The 12,722-nt window shown below is 44.1% G+C and overlaps 1 protein-coding gene across 2 annotated transcripts in view; it reads right to left on the bottom strand.

The window, feature by feature from the left end:
- The window catches only part of Nub1 (negative regulator of ubiquitin like proteins 1), a 31,272-nt gene extending 19,210 nt beyond the window's left edge, over positions 1-12,062 (bottom strand). Inside the window, exons 1-6 of one of the 2 annotated variants that reach the window (XM_087207707.1) lie at positions 11,865-12,062; positions 8,859-8,976; positions 5,309-5,476; positions 4,035-4,093; positions 2,700-2,770; positions 112-294 (exon numbers count right to left, since the gene is read on the bottom strand). In XM_087207707.1, coding sequence (XP_087063833.1) covers positions 112-294; positions 2,700-2,770; positions 4,035-4,093; positions 5,309-5,476; positions 8,859-8,975 — 598 coding nt within the window. In that variant the 5' untranslated portion in view covers position 8,976; positions 11,865-12,062. Of the gene's footprint in view, positions 1-111; positions 295-2,699; positions 2,771-4,034; positions 4,094-5,308; positions 5,477-8,858; positions 8,977-11,789 lie in introns of both variants that reach the window. The other variant, XM_013078025.3, reaches the window with a different exon arrangement.
- Between the last annotated feature and the right edge of the window lie 660 nt (positions 12,063-12,722).

The following is a 12,722-nucleotide window of genomic DNA, read 5'->3' as shown; positions in this document are numbered from 1 at the left end:
ACATCGACCAGCAGTGACAACATGCAGACTGACAGGCTGAGGGGGACTCCACGAGATACCACTGCCACCTTGATGCAGTTGAGGAGGTGACAAGTCCAGAGTGCTGTGTACCTCTTTTTGTCAGGATCTCCAGTCCTTTCTTTGTCCTCTGAATTCGCTTTTCTTTTAGTTCGGCCTCACTTTGTTTCTCTTCCTCTTCCTGGGAGTTCCTCCTCACATCTTCTTCAGACTGCTTGAGTTCCAGCACCATTGCCTTGACATTGTGAGTCACTCCCTGCTCCTCCAGGCTTTTCCCTGTCAACATCAGAATTGTGTTTCATACACAATTACCAGCTAACAGTGCACTTCCTGTGTTAAACAGAATTCTTAAATTCACACAAGCACTCACTTACAAACCACCAGGCTACATCATTAGTAGGAATGTGCAAAATTTCATTGTGCAACTCTGCTACTGCTGAACAGCATTTAAGTCAACCAGAGAAAACAGAACCAACTAAATTGGTTCTTCCCAATTTTCTTAATTCTCATGCTAAGATCAAATTGAAGCAACAAATAAAAATCTATCGCAGGGAGAGGCCTGTGCTAGAAACTATTAAAGGACAAAAACAGTATAATTAGTATACAAATTTTCTTACCCTCTAGTTGGAGAAATAAAAAGCCACCAGACAGGAAGCTACAGCTCAGTATATAATATGACAGGTAAAACCTTGTGGTTAAAAGCCAAGATCACAGGATCCTTCTCAGTTTAATTCTGGAGCCCTGGGAGAACTACTTATCTTCTAGGACTCAGTTTCCTCATAGAGGATGGAAATATAGACAATGGTGGAAATAAATAAAACAGAAGAAGGGATACAGTGACAAAATTAAAAGCTAGCTGGATGTGGTGGTACACGCCTATAATCCCAGCACTTGGGAGCTGAGGCAGGAGGATCTCTGCATGTTGAAGGCCAACCTGGGATATATCTATATAGTCCAAGGCCAGCCTGAACTGCACAGTAAGACCCTGTCTCAAAAAAAAAAAAAAAAAATTAAAAGCTAGCTCTCCATGCAAAGGTTAGCCAGATATATAAACCTAACAAAAATTACATCAAAGATGCACAAAAGCAAACAATGAAAAAAAAACCGAGATGCAGATAGATTTTTAAATAATAGTATTGTGTAGTATAAATGCAAAATTTGAACACATTTCTGGAAAACTCTAGCTGGATCTTTTTTTAAAAGAACTTGACAATCATCCTGACATTTATATATAAAAATAAAGATCCACAAGCTTAAGTAAACTGCATACAGAAGACCCAAGAGGGAGACTCACCAGGTTTTAAAACTGTAACAAAGCCACAGTAAGGTGAACACTGCAGGTAAATAGGACAGAAAAGTGTAGAAACAGGGCCCAAGGGCAAAAGAAAAGGGACATCATCAATCAGCAAGCCAAAGGCAGGCTATTCACTTAGCAGAGGATACTGGAAGAAAAAAAAAACTAGGTCTTTAGCCTTTAATAGATAAAGGGAGACTGGACAGATTAGAGCCCTTTGATACATTAAACTAATAATATACAAGTAAATGCAGAATATTCCTGCGGTTCTGGGATTGGGGAAAGAACTCTTAACAAAACACAAAACATGAGGCAATGGATTTGACAATATCAAAATCCACTACTTCTGTCCATGAGCCACAAGCTGACAGAGATGAGATGACAGTGAAGGGATAACTGTGACACGTGGCATACACAATGTGACATGGCTACAGAGAGCGCTGGAAAGGACAGCGAGGTACATCAAGTTCAGAAAATGTGAACTTGATTCTTGAGGCCCCAGGAACCCACTGGAAACTGAAGAGACCACAGTGCCTGTCAGGACTGCTGCAGGAGCTGATGTCTCCCTGTCCCTTCCCCTCCGGCCGCCAGTGATCAAGATCCAAGCATGACAGTGTCAGTGGCCTCCCACTTCCTTGAGAGAGACTCTAGTCTGAGTAAGGCTCATTTCTAACAGCAGCACTCGAGACCTCAGGCTGGAGAGTGCTGCACTGCGCATGTTGTTGTGGGCACTGATGTTTAGCAGCATCCCCAGTCTCTACCCACTAAAGGACAGGAGCATCTCCCCACCGCCAGGTTCTCACAACCAAAAGCAGCTCCTGACACGGCCAAGAGTCCTGAGAGGGCACAACTGCCCCTGGTTGGGAAGTACAGCTTCAGCATTCGGTGCGGGCTGTCTGTCGTCCATGCTCAGGACCCCCAGCCCCAACTCTCTCAACTCTCAACCTGGTGCTCCAACACAAGGCTGGGGGACCACCCCTCCATCCTCACACAGCCTCAGGGAGAACTCAGGAGCCCCAAGCCTCCTCTCACACATCGAGAGCCCACACTGAAAGGTTTCCAGCACCTCTCTTCCTCACCAGCACAGAGCAGGCAGGGAACATTTATTAAAAAACTGTTTACACCAGGGATTTAGCTCAGTGGTTCCAGCGCCTGCCTTGCAAGCGCAAGGTCCCAAGTTCAATCCCTGGTACCAAAAAAAAAAAAAATTGTTTTCTGCTTTACATTTTTCTTTTAGTGAATTTCTAAAACAATTGGTTTTGGGTTATAAATGTAACAAAGCTAGAAAGTTATGAAGAGAGGAGAAGTGAGAAAAAATGCAAAGTCATTATTTCTGTGTTAACTTGATGGAAAATTCTGCATTGTTTATTTTCTTTCCATAACATACCTAGTTGAAGCAGTTTCTTATTTATGACAATCTTGATGTAATTTTCTTGAAATCCAAAGGTTTCAGCTATTCTGAAAAATAAAACCAGTGAAAACTGCAGGATGGCAAATTTGTTAAATATTATCCATTGAAAAGATTTTACTGGCCAGGGATTTAGCTCAGTGGGGCCGTGCCTGCCTTGCAAGTGCAAGGTTCAGAGTTCGATCCCTGGTACAAAAAAAAAGAGATTTTACTGATCATATTCATTTTATACATTTTACTCAGAAACACAACTTTCTGCCTCATCAGCTCACCTTGCAATATGGCCAGGCCTCTGGACAGCTGTCTGAAACTATGTAAGCGACAAGGACCTCTGTCTACATTCTGTGTTACTATGAGTTTCCTCAGACAGTGGGGACCAGGAGGCTGTTTCTCAGGAGAAAATCCACTTGATGCTTTCTGGGGTCTTATCGGAGCTCATAGCAGGGCACCAAATGAATGGTGCTTCCCAAATTCAACCTAGCTTCCCTGATGCAGACCCAGGAAAAAAAACAGGCAATCAACTAAAGAAGCACAGTGACTTCTGAGCGCCAGTGGTGCTCAAAACACCGATTAAAAACACACTGAGTAGGCAGACATTTAATTCTCACAGGTGTTTATCCATTTTCTTGCTAGATTTTTCATTCTGGAATTTGGCTAAATCACTTGCTCCTTTTTTTTTTCAGTACTGGGCATCGAACTCAGGTCCTTGAGCTTGCAAGGCAGGTGCCGTGCTACTGAGCTAAATCCCTGGCCCTACATGCTCTTTTCTGAGTGAATAAAATTGAATGAAAAAAAAATCCCTAACCCAAGTAGATGAAATAATCCATCAGGGTTTTTTTTGTTGTGACAGGCACATATTTATTTCACAGATGGGACAACAGCTTGAAATCAGCTAAAACACTTTGCTGAAGGGCACAGCAAGCTATCTGTACACCAAGGGACAGAATTAAAAAGTAACATGATGAATTCCAGGCTGCTGCTTTTTTTTTTCCCCTCAGTACCAGGGACGGGACCTTGCACTTACAAGGCAGGCAGTGGCACCACTGAGCTAAATCCCTGGCCCTCCAGGCCGCTTCTATACCCTATCCATTCATCCAAACACACATCGAGCACCTCATCTGTGCTGGGCCCACAGCCTCCATCCCATCAAAGCCTCGTGGGGAAGCAAGCAGCCACTCAGCTACCACTGTGCACCCAGGCACAGCCTCACAGCTCTGAGTCATACTTTCCTCTAAGATGAGGAGGGATGCCCTGCCGGGCTCAGCACGGTCTCAGGAATCAAGTGAGCTCGTGGAGACCAGAGCACATACTTACTTAGACCGCAGGTCTCTGCCACTGATGTGCAGTTGGGTCTCCAACATGTTTTTCTTGTCCTGTAAGAAGAACAAGACAAAGCATACTAAGATTTAACATTAAGGATAAAAGATGCAGCCTGCCTGGAAAAGCCTGCTGAACATAACCCAGAGCAGGCTGACCCAGAGACCCAAATGTCCTTGAGAAGGCAGCAGTGGGGCTTGTCACATGGCCAGCTACCCTTACAGTCAAATTTCAGAACACTGTCATTCAGCTTCCCTCAAACACACACCAAGCCCTGCACCTCCCTTCCCTCTCCTCTTCTCCCCAGTCCCTGCAGCTACTAATGTATTTTCTGTCTCCAGATTTGCCTATTCTGGACATTGCATAGAAACAGGATCACAAAACACGTGGCCTTTGACTCAGCATGTTTCTAGGTTCACCCATGACGCAGATACAACAGAATTTCATTCTTCTTTACTGTTAAACAGCTATTCTTGGGGCTGGGGATTTAGCTCAGTGGTTCCACTGCCTGCCTCGCAAGCGCAAGGACCCGAGTTTGATCCCCGGTACCAAAAAAAAAAAAAAAGAAGCAGCTATTCCTATGATACAGGTGTATCACACTTATTTACCAGTTCATTTGCTGGGGGACATTTGGGCTACTTCTTCCTTTTGGCGGTTATGCAGCACCACTCAGAATATTCACATGTAGGTTGTTACATACACGCTTCTGTTTCTTCTGAGAGACACTACTGAGTGGCTGGCCACAGTGACATATCTGGATATGGGCTACTGAGGACACGGCCCTAAGAATGAGGTGCCCCCAACATCTGGGCCCTGCTTGAGCATGCAGCTTGCCAAACTCTGGCTTCCAAAGTAGGAAAAGGACGAATTCTTTCGAGATGTGTCCTGCTACACAGAGTTCTATAAAACGTGGTGCCCTCTTTAATGCCCCAGCATTTCTTTCTTTCTTTTTTTTTTTTTTTGTACCGGGATTGAACTCAGGACCTTGTGCTTGTGAGGCAGGAGGCAGAAGGTATTTCTAACACTTAAAACCAGTATTTCCAACCATTAAAACTAGAAAGGGTTAAGACTGTGACACATGGCACTGTGATATTTAGAAGGTCCAAACCAAACACACCTACCTTGGAGATGGACCAGTGTGAGGGCCCACAACATCAACAAGTAAAGTCATTTCAAGGAACTTTAGCTTTGAATGGCAACTTTACAAAAATAATTTACTTGATCACATCACTAAGTACTGGTCCCTATGTAAATCTGGGGAAAGTACTCACTTTTTTAAGTCTTGAAGGTAAAAACACCTCAACTGTAGCAATTCCAGTTGTTTTGTAATTTTCATTTCCTGTTCCACGGTCAACTGCTTTGCAACGTATTTCTTCTATTATCTTTTCTACTTCATCTTCACAACATCCTAGTTTGTGAGAATACCTCTTAGCAAGGTCCTAGGAAGAAAAATCAGAAAACACAGCTCAGTACAAGAACAATGCCAAAAAACAAAACAACAGGGCCAGGGAATTAGCTCAGTGGTTCTGCCACTTGCCTCGCAAGCCAAAGGACCGGAGTTTGATCCCCGGTACCGAAAAAAAAAAAAGTGACTATGGAATCCTCATCTCTTCCTGTCTCTTCAGGGGCCGGGGATTTAGCTCAGTAGTTCTGCCACCTGCCTTGCAAGCACAAGTTCTCGAGTTCAATCCCCAGTACACCCCCCCAAAAATAAGATGACGTAGGTATATATCTGTAAGAAAGATGCTCATGACATATACAAAGTTATAAAGCAAATGAGAATATTTTATTTTAAAAATATTAACTTATTTATAATAAAATTTAAATAGTCACATAAACTAGAATATATCAATACTGATGAAGTTTAATGCAATTTTTAAAATGTATTCTTTGTATATTTTGTATTTAATTATACTACTATACCACATGACTATGTTTTGGTCAATAATGAACCAAACATACAATGTTGGTCTCATAAAATATAATACAGCTAAAAATTCCTATTGCCTGGGGACGATGTAACCACACTGATACCACAGTGTAACATGCTACTCAAATCCATGGTAATGCTGGGTCAACAAACCTACAACAAACCTGCAAGTCATATCAAAGTGTGGAACATACAATCCCATACAGGGACAGACTGATAATAAATGACTATGTGTACTGTAGATGCGTATGCCCTTCTAAGTCAGCAGCAGCCTCCTATCTCATAAGCAAACTGTCTCCAACCCAAGCCCTGGTGCTCACCTGGTAGTTAAGCAACTCCTAAGCATGTACAGGCTGAGCACCCTTAAGGTGAAAATCCGAAACTCAAACTGAGTGTCAACACCGATGTTGAAAGAAGTTTCAGACTTTTGCATCTCAAGGCACTGTGGAGTTCAGGTTTTTAGATTATGGATATTTCTAGCACTCTGGAAGCTGAGGCAGGAGTATTACAAGTGTGATCCCAGCCTGGGCAACTGGATGAGTTGGTTGGACCCTGTCTCAAAAAATAAATAAAGGGCTAGAGATGTAGCTCAGGGCAAAGGCCCCAATACCACCACCACCAAAAAAAAAAAAAAAGATAGATTAGGGATCCTCAGCATGTAAAGTCTCTGCAAATATTTCAAAACCTGAAAGACTCTGAACTCTATTTCTAGTCTTATGCATGTGGGATAGGGACACTTAACCTATATACAGTTTATTTTTAACTCAGGTGTATAAATTATTTTTATCGCCAGAAAACATGTAAACTTTTAAATAAAATTCTTTTTAAAAAAATAATGCTCTAATTTTTGAAAAACCTAACTAGTGAGGGTGTCTGTTTTCCTCCTGACACCAAATGGGTGTTCTACAGTGCGATTCAGTTCTGACACTCACCACCCAGAGTCAGGTTTAGATTTCACAGGTCTGAGGGCCCCATCCCATAGAATGCCCTCATTGTAGGACCATGTGCCCAGTGTCTGGGGGCCAGTTACCCACTTTTGTCTGACACGGCTACAAAGTTGTGAGTCCCCACCATCCCCCTTCCAGGTGTGCTAATTTGCTATGTTTGCTAATTTAGAAACTGCCAGAGCCAATCATTTAGGGGGTTTTATGGAAGCAGGATTAATGTAATCAGCCACTGGTGGTTAATGCCAGCTTCTGCAGCTCTCCCTTCCCCAGAGGCTGCAGCATGGAGCCAGCAGTTCCATATACCTCATTAAGGTTTGATCTTTTGGTGATCAACCCCATCCTGAAGCTGTTCAGGGGCCACCAAGCACCATTAGGACAAAAGATGCTCCTATCGCCCTCACCATTCCTGCAAGGGTTTTAGCTCTGCCAGGAACTGGGACAAAGATCAAATATCTCCCCAAATCATGTAGAGCCAAGAAGCCACAACAAGCAAATTCTGAAGTAGGCTGCCAAAACCAAACCAAACCAAACCACCACCAGAGACTAGGGAGAAAGGACTGAGACCCTGATACAGTGTGTGACCTCTCCATTGCACTCATGTCGCCACTACACAGGACAATTCAATGCTGTCATGCCGATCCATAGTCCCTGTGAATGTTAGCTCATGTTCCGGACACCCACTTGGGACACAGAGAACACCGTAGCATGCTCTAATATGAAGATTTCTGTCAACAATGGGCTAAGTTTCTCCATTTAGAAAGGTGGGAAAATTTCAATTTCTTGAAACATCACAAAAACAATACCACTTCTTTTTTTTTTTTTTTTTCGGTACCGGGGATTGAACTTGGGTCCTTGTGCTTGTGCAGCAGGCGGAAAAATCACTGAGCTAAATCCCCAGCCCGACAATACCACTTCTGATGATGCCGTAAGAAAGGAAGGCACAATTGTTAGAAAAGTATATTTTGGAACACTGATAGCCACAGTGTAAAGATGCCAAGAGAGGGGAGGGGAACAATGGTTTTATAGCAGAGTGACAGCAAGGAGGACCAAGAAGCTATGAGACACTGTCACTCTGACCCGCAGCACGGTGATGAACGGCATGTGTCCTGCTACACCAAGAGGTCGACATCAGCTTCCAAATGAATAATTTTATGTAACACTGTGAAGGTATTAAAATCTTGCCAGGGTGTGAACATGGATAGTTTCCCAAGGGCCCATATGTTAAAGGCTTGGTCCCCAGAGAGGCCTCAGGAGGTGGGGCCTATGGGAGGTCCTTGTCACTGGGGGACATCCTTGAAAGAGGTCACGTCCTCCTCCTTCTGTAAGGTGACTCAGGAGATGAGCAGTGTGCTCTGCCACAAGCTCCAGGGATGACATATCCCCACCCCACCCCACCCCTAGAGGCCCAAAGCCCCGAAAACACACTTGATCTTGGAGTGGAACCTCCAGAGTTAGGAACCAAAATACATCCTTCTCTTTCTAAATGACTTGTGCCAGGTGCTTTGTTATAATGGCAGAAAGCTGACTACAATAATGCCTGAGAAATGTGGTAACAGTCTCATATTAATAAAGTATCAGGAATAGCTCGGTGGTGAACTGCTGCTGAGCACACACGAGGCCCTGGGTCAAAACCTAAGCATGACAGAAATATCTTTCGATCAGTAAACAAAAATAAGCTTGTTGAGGTCCAGGGATTTAGCTCAGTGGTTCCGCTGCTTGCCTTGCAAGTGCAAGAACCCAAGTTCGATCCCCGGTACCAAAAAAAAAAAAAAAAAAAAAGCTTGTTGATTACTAGTAAAGAGTGGGTACTTGCTCATCACTAATGCTTCTGGTGATATCCAAAGTTTATATGGCTATGCCTGGCAATTTCTGGTGAGTTTAGAATCTTATTAGCAAGGAGATTTATAACCCTGCTACTCACTTATATCTTAAAAGAAAAAATACCTTTAATGCCAAACCAACTTCTTTATTTTCATCTGTATATGGAGGTTTCCAAAGTTGAATCTTGTCTTCCCTTAAAAACTGGGTCAATTTTGCTTGAAGATATTTCTTTTGTGCCATCCTTGAAAACAAAATTGTATATCAATAAAACCCCTCAGGCCGGGGATTTACCTCAGTGGTTTTTGCTGCCTGCCTTGAAAGTGCAAGGTCAGGCCGGAGATTTAGCTCAGTGGTTTCCATGCCTGTTGTGCAAGTGCAAGGACCTGAGTTCGATCCCTGGTACCAAAAAAAAAAAAGAAAACACGAAGTCCCAAGTTTGATCCTTGGTAGCAAAAAATTTTTTTTAATTAAAAAAAAAAAAAACCCCAACCATATTTTAAAATATTTTATAAACTTACCTAACACATTGAGGTGCTACAAAGAGTAAGCAGAGCTTCCCTCCACCCCCCAGTTTAAATTATTAAGGCTTTAATCAGCTCTAGACTTTTCTAAAATATACAACTACTTAAATAATTCATAACATGTTCACTGATACGCATTATATTTAACATAAAATATTTTAAAGTTGTTTGTTCCTTTTTTTTTTTTGGTGCCGGGATTGAACTTGGGTCCTTGCACTTGCAAAGCAGGCGGTGGAACCACTGAGCTAAATCCCTGGCCCTAAAGTTGTTAATATATAGCAAAGAGAATTACACTTTTCCATCTCTTACTGTATTATTCTGTTTGTTAGTTTTTTGAGACAGGGTCTTGCTGTGTAGTTTAGGCTGGCCTTGAAGTCACTATGTAGCCCAGGCAGACCTTGAACTCATGGTGATCCTCCTGCCTCAGCCTCCACCAGCCCTACTATTTTGTAATCTAAGAGAAAAGATGAATCCCTACGGTAATGAATCTCTTTAAGCAACTTAATATAGAGCTTGTAAATTCTCCTGTTCTTTGGTTAACCTAACATAAAACAACAACAAAAAAAACCAACCATCCAGGTAGTTGAACACAAAGAAAACTAGCCTGAATTGTAAATTGGCAATAAAAATATTCTCTAGATCAGAATGAATTAAATTAAAAATCTACAATAATAGACAAGCTTGAATGTGAACTTGTGATAGCACAGTAACCCACCTACACACACTATTCAGATCCAGCTGTGGCTGGCTGTCATTTTTCAACTGGGAAAACCTAGCCCAAGATTTGTAACAAGATCTGGCAGAGGCCAGGGATTTAAGCTCAATGGTGCCGCTGCCTGCCTTGCAAGCTCAAGGTCCCGAGTTCAATCCCCAGTAACCCCCTTCCAAAAATCTGGCAGAGGTCAGAAAATTAGGTGATGTGCCATAACGTTAAACATTGAGACTTGTGCCTATGACACTGTGCTCTACACTTTGTCACACAATCCCTTGCTGCTTGTCTGCCCCAAGTGTGCAGTGTCTCTCTCCCTCCCAGAGCCAAGGTGGAGCTGTCCAGGCTTCCTGCACTAGCACAGTTAATCAAAGGGATGTGTGAGGTTGCTAAGAGACATAAGGCAGCCAGTGGGTACTGTGCAGCACTTTAGGATCTGCCAAATCACACAAATAGAAAAGCAAAAAGTTATTATCTTCTGAATGATCAACACAAGTTCTAGAGTGAAAAAAACATACAAATTGATATCATCTAGACAAGTAACTTTTTTCCTATTCCGTATGTGCTCAAACCCAGTTCATCTGATTATTAAACCAAATGTAGTGGCTTCAGTATTCTATAAACAAATTATTTTTTTAAAGTTCTAAGCTATTTTATGGGAATTTGGGGGTGAGAAGTAATCAGAACACGGAGGAGAAAAAGGAAGAAAGAATAAACACAATGAGAGAGGGTGCTGAGCATATTTTGGGTGACCCATGAAAGAATGCCAGATTTTCAAGCACTAACAAACCACTTCTCACAGCAAAGCATACCAGTCCTTGGAAACAACAGCTTTCCAAACAAAAATAACTTAAAAGATCACTTTACATACTACTCATAAATCTTCGGAAATTCTAAGTGAGAAGTCACAGTAAATGGCCAATGGGGGGGATGCTTCTAGGAGCCCAGCTATTTGGAAGGCTGAACACACAGAGGTCCTAACCAAGCCACTAACTGAAAAAGGGACCACAGGGTGTCACAAGCCCAGTTTGGGTCCCACACTCCAGGGAGCAAAAGAACAGCTCCAGGGTCTACACCAGGTATGCGATATAATGCTTAAAAAAATTAAACTGTTGAGGAGCCGGTTGTGATGGCACACGCCTGAAATCCTAGCATTCGGGAGACTGAAACGGAGGATCACCTTGAGTTCGAGGTCAGCCTAGGCTACATAGCGAGACTCTGTCTTTAAAAAAAATTAAAGTACTGGGCCAGGGATTTAGCTCAGTGGTTCCAGCACCTGCCTCGCAAGCTCAAGGACCGGAGTTCGATCCCCGGTACCAAAAAAAAAATTAAATTACTGTCTTGTAACCAACAAAACTTCAATTGTAGACAACAAAATACGCGGTGACACGTTAGTCAAGTTTTTAAAAAGTTTATCAAACTGTCTTCGGTTTCAACCCGGGAACTGTAACGTTTCACTCAAACACCGTCTTTCTACTTTTTACTTTCACTTTTGTAACGAAGAGATCCAATCCACCTTTAGCCAGGGCGTTCAACTATACATGCAAACACACCTATTCTATACCCCAAATATGTTACATTTTCACTTAAAGAGTAATAAAAGACCCTGTATTAAAATGAGAGCAGGAGACTGAGGTCGGAGACCAGCTGTGTTCTCGCAGACAGCCCTCCAGTTCCGACTGCTGAGGCGTCGCACCCTCGGGACAAGCTAACGACCCCCACCCCGGGGGTCTTTCCGGTCTCCCCCGGCCCGGTGCGAACCCGAAGCCGAACCCCCCCCAATCCTCCCGGTCCGGCCGGGTACCGCCAACGCAAGCCGCTCACCTGCCGCCACCCCGCCCGCCCGGAGGACGCGACGAGAAGAGCCGGGAACCGCGACCGAAGTTCACCGCCCCTCACCTGCGCTGCCGCTCGTGCCCCGCCGCGTCCGCTGCGAACGGCTGAGTGCCCGGATGCGGCAGGGCCGCCGTTTGTTTTCATTCCGGGTAATTCCGGCCCCGCCCTCGCTATCCCGCAGTGCACCCTTGAAGGCTGTGGGAGGAAGGAGGCAGGGCTGTGCCGTGGGCGGGGCTAATGTGGGTTTGGGCGGGGCAGCGTTGGGACGCGGTAAGGAATGGGAACCGGAGAGGTGGGGAAGGGAGCCGGGCAGGCGCAAGCCCCGAGGCGGGGAGACCTGTGCTGTGGGCGGGGTTAGCTGCCAGGGGCGGAGCTAATTGAGTGGGCCGGGTAGATGGCGAAGGGCGAGATCTGGGAGGGTTAAAATGGGGCTAGATTGAAAATGGTAATTCGGGCAGGATGAGAAATCCAGACTCCTGCAGGTGAAGCCCAGGCCAAGTTTGCCCAATGTCAGAAGAAATTGAGTCTAGAGTTTTTGGGGGTTTTTTTGGGGGGGGGGTGTTCTGGGGATTGAACCCAGGGCCTCACTCTTGTTAAGCAAGTGCTCTATCAAATTTTATTTTATTTTATTTTTTGATACTGAGGATCGAACTCGGGACCTTGAGCTAGCAAGATAGGCGCCGGAACCACCGAGTTAAATCCTCGGCCCTATGATTTTATTTTTAATCAGTCTTCCTAAATTGCCCAGGCTGGCCTCAAACTCGAAGTCCTCTTGCCTTAGCCTCCTGAATAGCTGGGATGACAGACATATGCCACTTGAGTCTGGCTGCGCCCTGGCTCCCACCAGTGCTTGGGGGGACCTGGGCAAGTCACTAACAGGGGTAACAGTGACCCTACTTCTGTGCCATGTTGTAGGCACCC

The sequence above is a fragment of the Heterocephalus glaber genome, unplaced genomic scaffold (genome assembly GCF_053883595.1).
Source record: "Heterocephalus glaber isolate CG9 unplaced genomic scaffold, H.glaber_assembly_v1.0 deba00000818, whole genome shotgun sequence".
Lineage (NCBI taxonomy): Eukaryota > Metazoa > Chordata > Mammalia > Rodentia > Bathyergidae > Heterocephalus > Heterocephalus glaber.
This window is presented reverse-complemented; position numbering and strand designations above follow the sequence as displayed.